We start from the raw sequence: 16,486 nt of genomic DNA, 5'->3' as shown, positions 1-16,486 counted from the left end.
ACAGGGAGTGATTTGTGCTCTTGAAGCAGCACTGCAAGCCTAGGGCAGATGGATGCTGGCTCACCCAGAATGAGCAGGTCAGGGCAGTGTTAGGTGCTAGCAGAGACCAGCCCACTGAACACACTTGTTCTGTGCTGCACACATCAGTGCTTGGTTCCTGTCACTAAGACACGTGACAGCCCATTCAGGGAGTACTCTGATGGCTTCCCTTGCACTTGGGAAGCCATGGATGAAGGTTTAATTCAAACTGTTTAACATAGGAGGAATGTTTGAGGAAGGGAAGCATCTCAGTATTATCTGCAGGTGTGAGCATCCTTTTTCATACTCTGCCAGAACCAGCTGCAAAGCAATGTTTGATGGACTGTTCCATTAACACTAGAAAGAAGTACTGCATCTGTCTTCTGTAGTATGCTTGTAGGACTGGATTTGTGAGCACAGAATAGTATTTCTTCCATCATTGTCCCAAGCAGAGTTGGCTTAAGTAGGAGCCAAAAGGTTTCTCCAAAACCCTCATCTCTAGCACACTATGCACAATGGCATCCTTTGCAATTTAGTTGAAGTCAAATATGGGTTTAAAGTATGCAAAATAATAGTCTTGGACTGCAGAATCATCATAGTGCTTAGTAAATCTCTTAGAATCAGACACTAAATTTAAATATAGAAAAAGTAGTATCCTTCCACTAAGGGTCATGCTGGTCCAGAAAGCACTGCCATTTCATACTTGAATCTCAGCTCAGCAGTAAAGTGGTAATCATTGGGAAGCCTGTGTGCAGTGACTAGGGATATGTGAAATTTTTAGAAGCTTGTGGTAAATTGCAGGACTCCCGTTGTGACTGCAGAAAAGTACCTATCTAACCTACACCAAGGGCCAAGCAGCCAGGAAGATTCAATTATTCTCTCCCTTAGAGAGACTGCAGCAAGTGTGTCTTGCTCAGCCAGAACCATTTGTATCAGAGAGCTCACTCTGGCTTGCTCAGTTAAATACCTTTGTGGCTAGTTAAAAACAAAGTGGGCCTCTGATGCTTTTTACAAGCTAGTTTCCCAGGATCCTGAGAGGAGCCATTACACCATAAATGGCTGTGCTTAACCATCTGATGGCATTTAGTAGTCACCAGTGGTCCTTCTTACAACGAACCTGTAGCTGCTCCATCAATACTTGGCATTTGTTGGGGGCTTTTACTGTTCTGTACACAACATGAGGTCAGCTGCTGAGCCGTCGCTTCTCCAAGAGCAGCTGGGCTTTAGCTCCTACCTTCTGTGGTGGGAAGAAATCCAAACAAGATGCACAAGAGTGTTTTTCAGATGTCTTTCCTGGAGTTTTCTGGGAAAAAAGAAAAAAAATCTATGTATAACCTAAGGATGAACTCTGCGAAAGCACCTCTTCAGAGGAAGCTGCGGTATCACCAGGTGACACTCACTCATTGAAAGTAATGGAGCTTTTATCAGGTGCCAGAACACACAAAGATATACATAAAAGTGCAGCAATACTGGTGTTTAGATTAGATGTTTTAGGAACAAGAGCTTTATGTGTGTTCCCGGGAACTCTCTGGCACACTGTGAACACCTGTAGGAAAGCCAAGTCTTGAGCTGCTGAGCAGTGACCTCAGAGGACTACCCTGTGAAATAGAGAAACTTCAGCATAGTATTTTATGGGAATTTGTCAGCTACCCAGCAAACATGATCCTGTAATTTTCACTGGCAGTGAATGCAATTCCATCCTTCAGCTCCAAAACACATACCTAGCTGAACCCTGGATCAAGGAGGAAGGTCCTTCTCTTGTTTCCAGAGCAGCTGACCTGGCTGCTAGGCAGAAATGCCTTTTCTCTCCCAGCAGGGGAGCAGACAGACCCTTTTAAAGTTATGTGCCTGTGTGCTCATCTGGAACTAATTACTCTGCACTCATTGGGGCTCCTGTGGATGACACTCCAAAAGCTCTCTTGGGGTTTAACCACAATTGTCCCATAGCATTATCTGGCTAACTAGGGTCCCTTCAAAGGGCAGCACTGGGGTGAGAGCTATCATTTATTTTCACCCCTCCAGGGCATCCCAAATGCCTAACATTCCCTGTCACTGTGCTATCAGGTTGAGAGCAATATGAAATATTTACAATAAGCATTTTGAAGCAGTCAGTTCAGCACAAAAATTCTAGTACCATAAATGATGCTGTGGACTTTGTGAGAAGATTTTCACTGACAGGTAGGCATCTGTAGCTCAGGGAGCAGCATTATTAATTGATGATGGTTTCTGTCTCACGTTGCTATTAAATGACCTGTAGGTGCATGCTCTGAATGAAGCATTTCCCATGTTTGGGACCTTCATACTTGCTCTGTATGAAGATTTTATAATGTCTAATAAAGTTTGAGTTCAGGCTGCAATCCTTTCCTGGAGAAAGGAAGATGGAGACATGCATCTTACTGGAAATTTATTTTGGTATATTCTTTTATTCAGAATTGACTGAAAGCTTGGAAGTTGTTGTGGGATGTACACAAACAAACAGAGTTAGCACATCAGCTTCATTTCCTCAGGAAGGCAAGTTGGAAAAATGATGCCTGGATGCACAGAGTTTCCTGCTCCTTCTCAGTATTAATTGCAACCACAAGATTAGACTTCATGGGAAAAGGATCACTTAAGCACAGAGTGGATATGTTATACTTCATCAGTGTGTGGCACATGGGGCAGACTATTCTGTAATCCAGACATGGTGTCATGTTTGAGTCCACTATGTGTGGTCAACAGTGCCCAGATCTGGCTACTGAAGCCTGTGGCAAAGATGAAACAAGTTCTCAAAGTGCAGGTTTGAACATGAAATGTGAATTAAATATTAATATCTGTCAGAGATCTGACAGATATTAATGGACTGATGGACTTTGTTTTAGAGATGTGGCCAAAGCATTCAGAATGTTTTCCTATGATGTTCGTGGGTTTGGTTTCTATGCTGACTTCTACAGAGTGTTCTCCTTGAGGGTTGCTCTTCCCTGAGCTACTTAAGTATATAAAATGAGGAGTGATAACATAAATGAACAGATCATAGCAGCAAAAAATTAACGATGAGGCCAAGCTGTAACATGTAAAACATGCCAATTGTTTGAATTCCATCATAGTGGGAAGGCACAGTTACCCCTCCAAAACACTGCATTGTACTTACACTGTGCTACATCCTGTGTATCAAAGGAGGACACACAAGTCCTTGCCATGGGTGTTCATAGAGTAGCCTGCCCCTTTTTCAGTATCAGAAACTGTTTAGGAAGCCATGGTCAAATTCTGAATTGTTTCTGCCCCCTATGGAATGATGTCATTCTGTAGTGATTTCCTGTAGTTCCCATTGAGAAGTGGCTGATGGCTCTGCCCTGGTAATGACTTGCTGAATGATTAAACGTTAAGTGCAATGTTTTCAAAGGCTTATTGCTCCAACAGTCTTTGACCAGTCCTGTTTGAGAAGTGTGCTTAACATGAGTTGGCTTCTACATGTCTGTCACCAAATCAACATTTATTAAGGCATTGTTGTGACAGATTGTACAAGGCTCCGTTAAAGCAAAGGGTGTGAAATACTCACCTGTCACTTGAGATATATTTTTAAGCAGTCACTGAGTTCATGTTCAGTGTAACTCATCTGAGCCAGTCAGAACAATAACCTAGAAGAGCAGAGTGCTCAAGGCCAGAGGCAGAGCAGTGTCACAGGATGCTGATTACAGGTGGGAATGAGTTTGATGGTGTTAAAGTGTGAGGAGTCATTTCAGGGGCTCTGGGACCCCCAGGAAAAGGTCAGACAAGGGAGCTTGCCTGGCAGAGTCCTTCTGGAAGCCAGTCCAGGCTTTTCAAATAAAGGCAACTGTTTCTCTGGTGCTCAATTCTTGTTGTGCCCAGAAACAGAATGATGTTTGAACAGAACTGCATCAAAGAAGCAGCTACATCCATAAACTAAATCTTCAATTGGCATAAATCCCTCTGAATGCTAATTGTTATCTTACAGCTCAGTTTGAGATAAATGCTGTGTGTACTAGATACTGAAAATAAGGTATAAAATCAACACAGATGATAAACACATCTTTTTTCAACAAGCATGATAAACGCATCCCTCTACAATCTTTATACTCAAAAAATATCTTAGATGCTAAAACATCCAAAACCTACATCAACTTTGTGCATGAAGACAGGACTTATGTTCCCTTAATCCCTGTAAAATCATTTGTGGATTTTAGGTATATTTTTCACCCTAATGTAGTGCTTCACTTTACAGGCTCAATTAAGTCTGCAAATTATATATTTGTTTTCTAAGGCTTCCCCCTCAGCTACTAAGTGGTTTTAAGTTTGCCATTTTACATAGTAATAAAGTACACTGGTTTTTTTAGTGGACAGCTCAAAACACAATTATGTGTTTGCACAATCAATTAAAAGAGCTTCTGTTCAAGACATGTCAGAGAAGGTCACACTGTTCCATAGAAAGCTTCTGTTCAGAAACAAGTGCTTTTAAAATGTTCACCTTTTGATCAGGCACTGATCAGTGTGCTAAACATTCAGTGTGTTAAGATATTTTCATGTGTCTAGCTGCTCTAAATGTGCAAGGAATTTGAGAAAAAAGTAATGGAAAAAGTACTTAAATATTTGTCCAAACTAATATTGAGGCCTGGATATTTTGAATCTAATATTTCTTGTGTGGTGGCTAAGAAAAGTAAATTATAGCATCCCATTTCTTTACAGCAAACATTGATTATGACAAATTATTAGTCTAGAGATGGAAAGGCCAAGCAGTGTACTGAAGGAAGCCATGCAGAGGTGTGGGCACTTGGAAAATGAGGAGTGATAGTATTTAATTTGTAAGCTGAAATGCAAGTACAGCCACCTCCTGTTAGAGAGTTGGTCAACTTCTGTGATATGCCCAGAAGGTCTCCACAGCCCTCTTCCCTGCCTCCCAGATGGGATGAGTGCTCTGGGGAGCATTTTTTGGGGGGAGAGCACGGCAGGGATGGTGCTTCCTGAACAAATTCACACAATTTCCAGTGCAGTGATCACCTAAAATTACATCCCTGTATTGCACTGTCTCATTTTTGAATTTTTACTATCAGAAGAGCCAGTTCTTAACAAATAAAATGTCAGTGCTCTTCTTAGGACATTTTAAGGATGGCTGATTTGTCAGGAATTTACTAACAAAGGGGATTTATGATAGCAAAGGTGTAGAGAAGATAAAAGTGAAGGTTGTCCTTCCTTTGAAGCACCGTAACTTGTTTAGTGGTTTAGGTGTCTTGGAGTCACTTCTTTATTTAGCAGTGTTTACAGTCTGTGAGGTTTTGTGTTTTCAGAAATGTGGCTATCCTGCATCAGGCTGTTTGCTTTGTCTGAGTGCCAGCATGGGGCTGAAATTGCATTTTCTGGAGCTGACAGTAGTGTCAGCAGTTTGTTCCTGGCCGTACCCTCTCTTTCTCTACAATGACCAAGTCTGTATTTTGTAGAAATGCCTGAATTAAATCAGGTGCTGATTTACTGTTACATGCCACAGTAACTGCAGCATGTCATGGAAACAACCTGTCTGTCTGTCTGTAGATCTTCAGTAGTCTTTAAATCTAGTTACATGAGCATTTAAAATGTCCTCACACAATTAAAATATATTACTGTCAGTCCAAATAACATGGGTGACAACTATCATGGTATCCATTGTGTGCTAGCTTTTTAAAATCATTATTAATTTATTCAGTTATATCACAACACCTTATTGGTTTGGAATTGCATTTGAAAGCACTAAATGAAATCTAAATTTGTCCTTAAGATTATTAAAAAAAAAAATATATATATATATATAATGTGCACACACATTTATATGCATGTCTGTGTATGTATCTGAGTGCTTTTATAGATATACATATTTGGAAAACAAGATAATGCCTTCATTTCTTCACTTCTGATATGTCTTTAATCCCAAATTTCTGAATGCATTGGGATTTGTTTGTTTATGCTTATGCCTGGCATGTTTTAATATGGACAAAATAATTCCTAAGAAAGAGCTTTAAAAATGTTTATTTCTCTGAAAAGGGAGTTTACATTGTGCAACACAGAGGACTGACGATAGGATTGTACCTAAATCCGAGGATTTGGGCTTGATGCTTTCAGCCTGGCGTGACACAAGAATTCCCTGTATATCTGGGCCACCCATCTGTGCTTTGGTATTTCTGCCTTTAATATAGGCCTGTGTTCTTACAGTTGGGTGTCAGATTTTAAATCAGCTGAAGAATGGGAAAATACTAAAGAAAAAACTAAAAAATCCTGGAAGAGCAGTATACTACCTCTAAGAACACTTGAGGAGTTCTATTTTCCCATATGTGTTAAAACATCGAATGCGCTGAAATTGAATTTTAAAACTTATTTTAAAATAAAATATGTACTTTTAGGACATTAAAAACAACAACAAAAAAAGCCCCATGATCATCACTTGGGCAGTGCCTGGGTGGCTGAGCACCAGAGAGCCAGCAGTGGGTTTGCTTTCCAGGCTGCACCTTTTGTTCCTCAGAGCAGCAGGGAATGGCAGCAATGCGGATGCAGCAGTTTAGCTCCTGGGCACAAAGGAATTCTTAATGCCAATTAAACAGCAGACTTAATGAGTACCAAAAGCAGCCCCCGAGCCAGGCCTCTTTAGCTAAAAAAAGATGGGAAAGCAACATGTTGTAGGAAATGATGGAATTTTGAAAATCCCATAAGAAAAGGGGAACACCCTTTGCTTTCCCTGCTGCATCCTCAGCTCTCTCGCTGTGCTAAAAGCAAAGCTGTGTAAAAATACGGGGGAGTAACTGATGGAACTGCCCCGTTTGGAAAGTGGCTTTTTGCTAGCTGGGGGACTGTTTGTGGTCAGTGTGTTATTTCTAACTAAAATGGCACTTCATAAAAATAACAAATTGTTGGCAACCATTGCTCTTTGAATTCTATTTCTAGGTCTAGTCTCTATTTCTGTTCTCTCGGTTGCTTTTCTCCTAACAAATCAAACTTCAGGATTGCAGCAGGAAATTTAGATTTAACCTCAAGAGTCAATGTTTTGTCTCATGTCTGCTCTAATGTGATACAGATGTTGGAACTGCTGTACGGAACTCAAGATTTTATTGAACTAGTGCTCCCTGCCTAATAGAAAACACAGCTAACTGGAGTGCACATTAAACACAGATCACTCTGAAGGCACTAAGCCTGTGAATTCTAGAAATATATTGACAAAATACTTGGGATATTACTTCAATTGCACATCCTTCAGCTGTTTGATAGGGAGTTTCTGCCATGGTAAAGAAGCAGAGCTCGTAATTGTTTTAAGAAGAAAACCTAAAAGGTAAACATTAAAAAGAATGCAATACCTGAAATTATTTACAGGCTGGCTTTTCTTTTTTTTTCCAATTCTTTGTTTCCCTCTCTTTAGTAGATAACCAGAAAGACTGGAGAGACAGATTATCTATTGCATCCCTTTTTACTTTTTTTCTCCAATCATCCTGATCTCCACTTTTCTTTCACATTGTTTTCCTTTCCTTGAGTTGCCACTGTGGCCAGGGCTTACAAAACACTTGGGTATGTCCTTGATGAGGACTGAAGGGTAAATACTGGCATTTCTCAAGACACTGCTATGTCACATTAGCCCCAGTAAAAAGTCATTTGAAATCATACCTTTCCTCTAATCATTTTTCTCTCCATATTGCTAATAATGAGATTAAAGTTTTCTACTTTCCTTTACAGGCAGCACAGTTTTTCTTAAATGAGATGGTTTAGGTCAAAACCAGAAAGTTTAAGACATCAGAGTGCTTTTCTTGCCCATAATAAAATAGGAGTTATGTATTAATTTAGTGCACCACACCCAAGTCTCATGCCCTATAATAAAAAAGCCATGCAGAAATGTGCTACCCAGAGCAATCTCCAAGCAGCAAATTGGCCAGGGAAAAGCCCTCAATACACAGAAAGTGGGGGAAAAAGTACAAACCAAAGAGCTCTGCAGGGAATGACATAGATTAAAAAAATCATATCTATTTTCACCTAGTTAGGAATGACTCACATAGTGGATTTTTTTTTTTTTTTTTGAATCTCACACTTCAATTTGTTACTGAAAGTCTTCTTTGATTCTTGGGTGGACCAGAGTATTTTGGACGGGAGTGTTAGAAGGGGTACAGGTGGGTCTTCTGGCAGCTCAGAGGCTGCTGGCAGCTGGGTTGATAATACCAGCAGCAGTGCAGGGAGACACAGAGGTAGCAAAGGTGAAACCCTTGTGCTTTGAGGGTTAAAGCTGAGCTCCAGAAACACCACAGCTGTGTTAAAAAAGAAGTAAAAAACTCTCACTTGTTCAAATGATGGACATGACACAAAGATTCATTAATTTCAGCTATTGTATTATCAAAACAGATCATTAGTTGACCCCTACTATTTTGAACTATAAACTTATTTCCCCACTAATGTGAACAGCCCAGCTTGAAATTTATTGTCTTTCTATATTCCACTGAAAGTCTAACATTTTGGTGTTAGACTCAGATTTTTCTAGACAAAGAGCAGCTCATAAAAAGTAGGGCTGTTCTGGGTCCAGCAGGCAAACCTGTATAAAAAATAATTGATCCTATCTATTGATCCTATCTAATATCAGAATTAAAAAAAAAAAAAAAAGAAATCTGGTCCAGTCATTCTTTGCACAGGAAATTCTGTATCAGCAACTATTTCCAGCAGCTAGCTTTTGGGAAAAAAGAGAACAGTTTTATTATTGCCTAAAGCCCCCAAACTCAGTTCATATCCTGTAATGAGTACAGGAATACCAAATCATTTTTAGAATAGTACACAAGGTCTGTTATCATAAAAAAAACTCTGAGGTCATCAGTATTGAATTACATATTTATGTTTTTCTCTTCCAGTCTTCAGTTTGTTTCTATCCTTTCCACAAACACTATACAACATTCACAGGTAAGTTAATTAATATTAAATAAGTTCTATCACCTTCTATTTAATTCTGTATATTTAATGGTTTCCTTATTTACAAATAAATGTAATGCTAGAAGTAGACTAGCTTCTTTCATCCAGATGTTGTCCTGATAATGTAGTAAAAGGTTTTTCTGGTGAGTTTTCAGTATCTGACTGGTTTCTTTTTCATGTTTACAACTCTCTCCTTTTCCTTTCACTTGCTGTTCTCCAGGCAGCTCACAGTGGTCCTGCACATTAAACTGATAAAGGCTCTGTGGTAAAAAACGCTGCATTTTATTTGCAGTCAAATGTGATTTGTAACTTCTGCCTGTGCTTGGTGGAATTCTGTAGCTGACCATCCTGCACTCTGTGAAGTGCTTAATTGTCTTCCTGGTCCTTCTGTAAAACTCTCCTCTGTATGAAGTCTGCAGATAATTGCTATCAGATGCAAGCTAGGCAGGTGGCAAGCTGTGATTACATCTAAGAACTGGCTTGCTGCACCCAAGAATTTTATACTCAGTTTTATATTCCAAGGGCCTTTTTTTTATTAATGCTGCCTGCCTTCCCCTAGTATTTGCTAGGTCATTTCACTCATCTGTCACTTCAGGTCTCTCAGGTCCTAAGTGTCCTGGAGGAGGGACTGTCACTGCCTGTCTTCAGGAATTAGTGGAAACCAATATTAACATTTAAATTTTAGAGTCTACAAGACAATGTTGCATCTCTCCTACACAGCCCTGTTTGTGTGGTGGCACTCAGTGCAGTTACCAGAAGCATGCACAGCCCCAGGTTTGGGGCAGGAAGTGTGGGGAGTTGGGAGATGTGGGGCAGGAAAGGCTGAGGACCTGCAGAGAGGCTGGGCTGTGGGGCAGGAGCTGGGAACCAGCCGTGCAAGGAAATCTTGTTAGGGGCTGACTGAGAGGAGGAGGGAAGCACCTAGTGCATGTCAGCCCCTGGCAGTAGCAGCCTTTACCCCAGTGAGCATTGAGGGTTTAGTTTCCTTCCTTTCCTGTCAGGACTTTTGTTTAGTATTTTCCTTTTCAAGTCATCCCTTGACATGGTTCCTCTCAAGCCTTCCGCTGGGCTTGTCATTCCTCTGAAGAGAAGAGCACAAAAAATTTAAACTACCAGTCAGGTTTGCTCTTTGGTGATGAAGCATTTGAGTTTTCCAATCACGTCCTCTCTTTCTTCATCCTGATGCCTTTTCTCAGTTGTTTTTTTAAGAGTGGGTGATTCCTTTTTGGCATGAGAAAGATATTTCTTGGATTTTTGTCTAGCTGTTTCTAGAAATACATGTGTTCAAAGACTTAAAACAGGACATTTCCCAGCACATTTCAAACACAGAATTGCTCTTCTGAACTAGCTGTATGAAGGGATGGCTTAGTGGTTGTGAACTTAGAGTTACCCTTTCCCTAGCTGACAGAAAATGTAATAATTTACTACCTTTAAAAACCAGCTTAAAATACCCAAGAAAACACAATGTATCATTAGTTTTTCTTTGCTTTATTGAGCTAAAAAGCCTCCCCTTTAGGCTGTATTTGGACTAAAGTACCTAAATCCTAATGTACAGGATCCTCAAGCAGCGTGACCTCCAGACCTAAACAACAGCAATACCTGCCAGCCATGTGCTTCACTCTGCTGCTGCTGAAAATGTGGGGTGTATTGACTGAAACAAGTTTATGTCTCCTGTTAGGAGCTTCATCCTCTAAAGCTGTGTATTTTGAATTCACAGCATATCTGCATGCCTGAGAGTACTGCAGCTCACTTTGTGTGAGTTTACTGGTCCATTGCCAGACAATGGTGAGCAAGCAAAGCTGATCAGGAGCTATGGGAATAAATCAGTATATTTTAACTCCAGAAATAAATGTTACTTGGGTATACTACAATTTCTTGTAAAATGTCTGGTATCTAGCACATTTGCACTGGTTGCAAGATGAATTCTTGGGCTGAGTTTGGTCTAGAGTTTGAAGTTACTGTGTAGAAATAGAACAGATCAAATTACTTTCTTTACAAAATTATTGTATTTATTTCCAGAGCACATTTAAAGAAAACACTGAAGAATGATTCTCTGTATGAAGGACTGCTACCTCTTGTGTCACCTCTGTTGCTGTTCATTCTTCTTACAGTCTGGGTGGTTTTATCTCCAAGCAACATATTAGCAAAGCAACCCAGACTGTTTTTATGGATGGTTGGGGTTGCTTTCTCCAATGTTATTGTAAGTATATTTGAGGTGGTGGTATTATTTAAAGATAGCTTTCTATTTTTCTGTGATTAAGCGGAAGGGAGCAGAAAATGTAGCTAAAATCAGCAGAGTCACACAGTTCTACCTGGACTGGGGACACTTACAGTACTGAAATACCTCCTCTGCCACAGTGGAACTCTTTTGTGAGGGTTTTGGTTTGTTTTCTGAGGGTTTACGAAACCCCAAAGGATGTCTTACTTCCAGAAATGTAACAGGTTTATACAATATACAGGCAGAACTGGGTATTTGTCAAAGTAAAAGAAAGGCCAACACTGGCACAGATTTAGTAGCAAGAGTGGAGGGTTTGTAGCTTTCCCCTGCTCTTGTGTCCATTACTGTGGTCCATGCATTCCTGTATCCTCCAGTTCAGCTGATCCTACATTTTCCCTTCACCATTTAGAAAAAGGCTTTACCAGTGACAGCATGTTTTAGGGAAAGATGTGAAGAGCTGTAGGGGCCTCATGATGGCTGTCTGCTCTCAGATTTTCTCCTGTACCACGTCATGGTGACCAGTTTCCCCCCTTTCATTCCCACAGGACAACACAAACCTCTGTGCAGTTCTAGCGTGGGCAGCCAGGCAGTGGTGCTGAGCCCTGCAGGTAACCCAGGGCTTTCTTCTCTGGGGGAAGCCAGGAGAGCAGCCAAGCAGAAAGGTGTTCTTGCATTTAAGCAAAAATACCCTAGAGGATAGTGACTAGAGTCATCTTAGGAAAGTAGACTGACTCCAACACCATCTAAAATCTTCCATTGAGCAATGCTACATCCAATTTAAAAAGTGGAAGGCTAGAAGTGTCTTGCACTATGAGACACATCTTCAAAAATGTGAGGTTTTAAAAGAGAAAGTATAGCCCCTTTAGAAATATGAATTCAGGAATGGAAAAAAAAGTTGTAATTGTGATGTTTGTTAGATGTATCCTATAAATGTACATTTCTGAGGGTCACAAATCAAACAGTTCCATCTTAAGGACTTAATCTCACAAAAATGAGTTGATTTTCAGATGTGTTTTATTGTATGCATTATTCATTACCCATTCTACCCCTTTTTCTTAAGAGAATAGTGGGGATTCCAAATTGAGAAATACAATTGCTTCATGCCAGTAGGGAAAATGCTTTCAGAGTTTGGCAGATGGCAGATTCTGCACATACATCTTAACCAACCAAGAGTGATTGTGGCAGGATGCTTGCAGAAGAAAAATAGTAAGGCAAACCAGAGATTTCTTTACAGGCTGCAGTTTATCAGAGACTGAGTGCAATACATATTCTTCAGGCTTTGTTTTTCTTTCCCCAAAACACACATTGCAATGTTGGAGGCTCGTGCAAATTAAAAATGCATGCATGTTAGCTGAAAATTTTAACATTTTAAAAGCAGGCATTAAAAATATATGGGTGTTAGTTGGAATTTGTAACATTCTAGAGTTGAAAATCAAGCCTGCATTTCCTTTCACCTCTTCTGGTTCCTTAGACATGTTTCCTCCAGCATCAGAGGAAGGCTTGTCATGGCAATACTTTTCTTCTCCATGATAGCCTGACACACTGGGTTTCCATTACCTGTTCTGCAGACCACAAACTGCAGACCATGGCTCTCTACCTGCCATCCCAGTTCCAATATCTGGAACTTCTCATGCCTTTGACCATGTATTGAGTCACCCAAATATGTAAGTATAACAATGGTTTAAAACAATGTGAAATCCAACCTATGGTCAGGTTCAGTTAGGTAGGCAGAAAAATTATAGTTTCTAGATTGCTTTAGCAATTTATGTTGCCCTCTGGAATGATTCCCAAAGGACTCATAAAACCAGAGTTATTAAAAGAAATTCACAATCAATACTGAGAATATAAGTGAAAATATTAACATTAGGTACAAAGGCTTACTTCTTCCACTATTCAAAGTTAATTATTTTTTCATGGTTTATTTTTGCATTCTTCAGCTTCCACAGCACAGGCAGTAAAGCCAGTATTTCTTTCCTATGGTCAGACTCCTACTGCTGCTGTCATAAGATTTCAGGCACTGCACAGGGAATGAGATTTTCATTCTTCTGCTGTTTTCAGGATACATAAAATCTATTTTTACCACATTTCAATTTTGAGTGAAACTTAAGTCAATAAAATATTTCAGATGTGCCTAAATTCCTTTACTTTTTTGTAACGGACATGATATATATGAGACACATTTCTTAAGGAGCCTAAGCCAGACACAACACTTTGGTGTACTTAATTGCTTTTAAAATATTGAATTTCAAGTGAATTAGTCTCATTATGTTTCCAGAATTCAGTAGAATTAAGCTAATTGTCTTCAGTTGAACCATTCACCATGTATTCATTTTTTTCCACCATTCTGAGTGGGATCCCTTTCTCTGGGCCTCCAGCTGCATCTCCAGGGAGCCCACTGCCATGACTGAGCCAAGAAATTGTTGTTTTAGTACATAAAGGAGTGTTAGAAAAGGGAAACAGGATGTGAAAATGTCGTTTATTGTCTTCCCTCCCTTCTATACAATGAACCAGAAGATATTTCTGTCAGGCTGCATGATTAAAATACCAGCACACTCTCCCAGTGATTAATTAGGTGGTGGCACGTTTGATCTGGGATCACAATTTTATGAGTCCCTGTGAAAACATAAGGTGGCAAACAAATTCCCCTTTTGTGAAGATGTGCTTCCACTTATCAAGTGTATCAAAACACTGTCTCCAGGAAAGGGTGTATGTCGGGGTACCACTTGTTGGTTTCTCTGGGTCTGGATTGAAGGCACTTGAGATGGTGGTTCGTGTTCGGACCCAGGTGTTTATTATTTCTTATCAGTAAGAACAGTCACTACTGTGACTTCAGTAGCTTTTCATTAGAAGGCACAAAATGGCTCACAATCTCTTGTTACAAGGTCTTTTAAGAGTAAACTATCCAATTAAGAACTGACACCTAGATTATTTTCCCTTTTAACCCAATAACTGATCCCTAAGAGCCCCCAGTGTGGACTTTCCTGCCCCATTACAGAGTGCCACCCAAACCCATGAAGAAGAAGGAAGTAGGAAGAAGAAACCCAGGATGACACCCTGTGCCCTCCATCTTGCTTCCATCCACAACATACTAAAAATCCCAAAACCTAAATTTCTTGCCAAGTGATACACCTACACTACTCTATAATCTATTTTACACTTTTGTGGATTCCAGTCTATCTTGAAGTCTAGGAAACTTTCTCCATGAATGAGGGTTAAAGTCAGAGCTCACCTGGGGGTCAGGGCACCTCAGAGCAGACAGAGAAATATTCCAGGGGCTCTGGGCTTCCACAGGTGTATTTTTAACTGTAATAATGTCCTCTAGGACCCAGTGAGGCACAAAGGTGTGTGCCTACAGCAGCCTCCTCACCAGAAACCAGCCCCATGTTGAACTGCAGCCTTGTTTCCCCCTCACCCAAAGCAACCCACGGAGAAAATGGAAATACTTTTCCTTAGACCCTCGGGGCTGGCCCAGCACTTCTCACCTGGCCCCTTTTGCTCCGGCAGTGCAAGGTGATCATCTGCCAGATGAGCAGCACGCGGCCGGAGCTGTTCCACTGGTTCCTGTTCCCGCTGGCGCTGGTGGTGTACGCGGCCATCTCGGGGCTGCTGGGCCGCATGGAAGAAGCCGTTCTCGCCGTGTTCACCATCCTGGTCACGGCTGCCCACGTGCACTACGGCGTCTGCGTGGTGAGCAGAGGGGTCTGGAAACAGTTTCTGGTTGGGGCATGGTCTGGGAGTCTGAATGTGTATGAGTTGGGATATTTTTTTAGTCCTGCGTGTTGTTTTATTTAATCTAAAGTTAAAAAAAAAGAAATTGGTTTATTGCAGGCAATGTCTTTTTGCACGTGCTGCAACTTCAGTGACTTGAATTATTCCATTGTAGCCAACTGGTTTTGGCTTTAAGACCATCAGAATTAGAATATTTATAGACTGGTTTTACGTAGCAGTCAACCCATGAGGCATGAATGCATCCACCTCTCTTTTTTTTTGCCTTTCTTTTTCCTAAGGTCACTTGACTGAAAAAAATAGGAAGGTAAAATGCAAAGTGACATAAATAGAAATAATAAAATAAGGTCAACTTTGCTTTGAATCTGCAGGCAAAATAGCTGTCCCAATTTTTTCTTGGCCCTCTGCTAGCATCTCTCAAGCTAGTGACATGAATAGTTTTCCAGTTCATTCAATCTCACCAGCACATTTTTGTGTCTGCTACATCTCAGTCTTGTCATTGTCATCTGAACTACTGCTTCAATTAAGTTTTGATTTGCTGATGCCCGCTTTTCTAAATTGTCAAATGATTCTTTAGCAACTGTTTTAATGGCTTTAGCTTTTAGATGAAACACCTTGCATGGCAAAGATCTCGTTTCAGAGGGAGCTGGTCAGTGTTCTTTTACTGAAGCCACAGCAATGGGATGTAAGGATTTTTCTTTGAAAGCAGCCTTTTGTCAGCAGACATTGGTGGCATAGTAGAGTCTACCTGAGCATCGACATGGGCCTGTTGGAGGGGGTCAGAATATAAATACCTGGTCAAAATTCACAATTGACTCAGGGGCCCAGCTCCACCACAGGTTATGTCACCTGTGAATCCAGTCGGTAGCCATTTAACTTTCCAGAAGTGTGTTGCAAGAGGAATGCAAGGAAAACAGCTCTCTTGTTTGAATACTTACAGGTCCCTGTGTACTCACTGATCCCCAAGTATGTGAGGACTGTGGTTGGGTCCTCCCCCTGTTACTGGGAGACGAGAGGCAGTGAATTGTGAAGTAGATAAAAAACAGGTTGCTAATCTCTGTGATTTCTCTTTAGGGTAGACAGCTGAGTGAGCACTTGAACATTTACATCTTTTCCCTGAAGAAACGCGTCCAAGAGTGAACACCTGCACTACGATCAGACTGTAAAACTTGGCATGGAGATTTGCAGCTCTTCTGATGTGAAAAATAGTTGGAATGAATCTGATTAAAATAACCAAAGAATAGTACAGATATCTGAACCACTGCAACAATGAGCTATGCACCCACATGCCTCGTCTCTGAGGAAGATGCCTGTCCAGCAGAGAACTTTACCAAGTTGTTCTCTTGATATTTATTCTTTTTACCAAGCCATGTTACTTGCCTCTCTTTTGTCTTCCTCTGCTTTACCACTGTGTCCAAAGTCCTGGATAAATGCATGCTGGGTTACACAAGATCTTTGGTGGTTTATAACCAGCACTGGTTTTGTCCAGCCTAGTCACCGGGGGGACCCCATCAATACAAACCTTCCCTGTACATCCTTCCCACTCACACATCTGTGCCTGCTTCATTTGCTGTATTTATTTTCTCACAACTCATTTCTTCCACACAACCTCCTGAAAGGCTTATGCACATT

At 40.7% G+C, this 16,486-nt stretch overlaps 1 protein-coding gene across 3 annotated transcripts in view; it reads left to right on the top strand.

The window, feature by feature from the left end:
• LOC103827344 (ethanolaminephosphotransferase 1-like) overlaps positions 1–16,097 on the top strand; it is a 52,694-nt gene extending 36,597 nt beyond the window's left edge. For all 3 annotated transcript variants that reach the window (XM_009102862.4, XM_018909929.3, XM_050971130.1), the window contains 4 exons: positions 8,853–8,901; positions 10,930–11,110; positions 14,633–14,815; positions 15,929–16,097. In XM_009102862.4, coding sequence (XP_009101110.2) covers positions 8,853–8,901; positions 10,930–11,110; positions 14,633–14,815; positions 15,929–15,994 — 479 coding nt within the window. In that variant the 3' untranslated portion in view covers positions 15,995–16,097. The remainder of the gene's footprint in view (positions 1–8,852; positions 8,902–10,929; positions 11,111–14,632; positions 14,816–15,928) is intronic.
• The last annotated feature ends 389 nt before the right edge of the window (positions 16,098–16,486 follow it).

The sequence above is a fragment of the Serinus canaria genome, chromosome 2 (assembly GCF_022539315.1).
Source record: "Serinus canaria isolate serCan28SL12 chromosome 2, serCan2020, whole genome shotgun sequence".
Classification (NCBI taxonomy): Eukaryota; Metazoa; Chordata; class Aves; order Passeriformes; family Fringillidae; genus Serinus; species Serinus canaria.
This window is presented reverse-complemented; position numbering and strand designations above follow the sequence as displayed.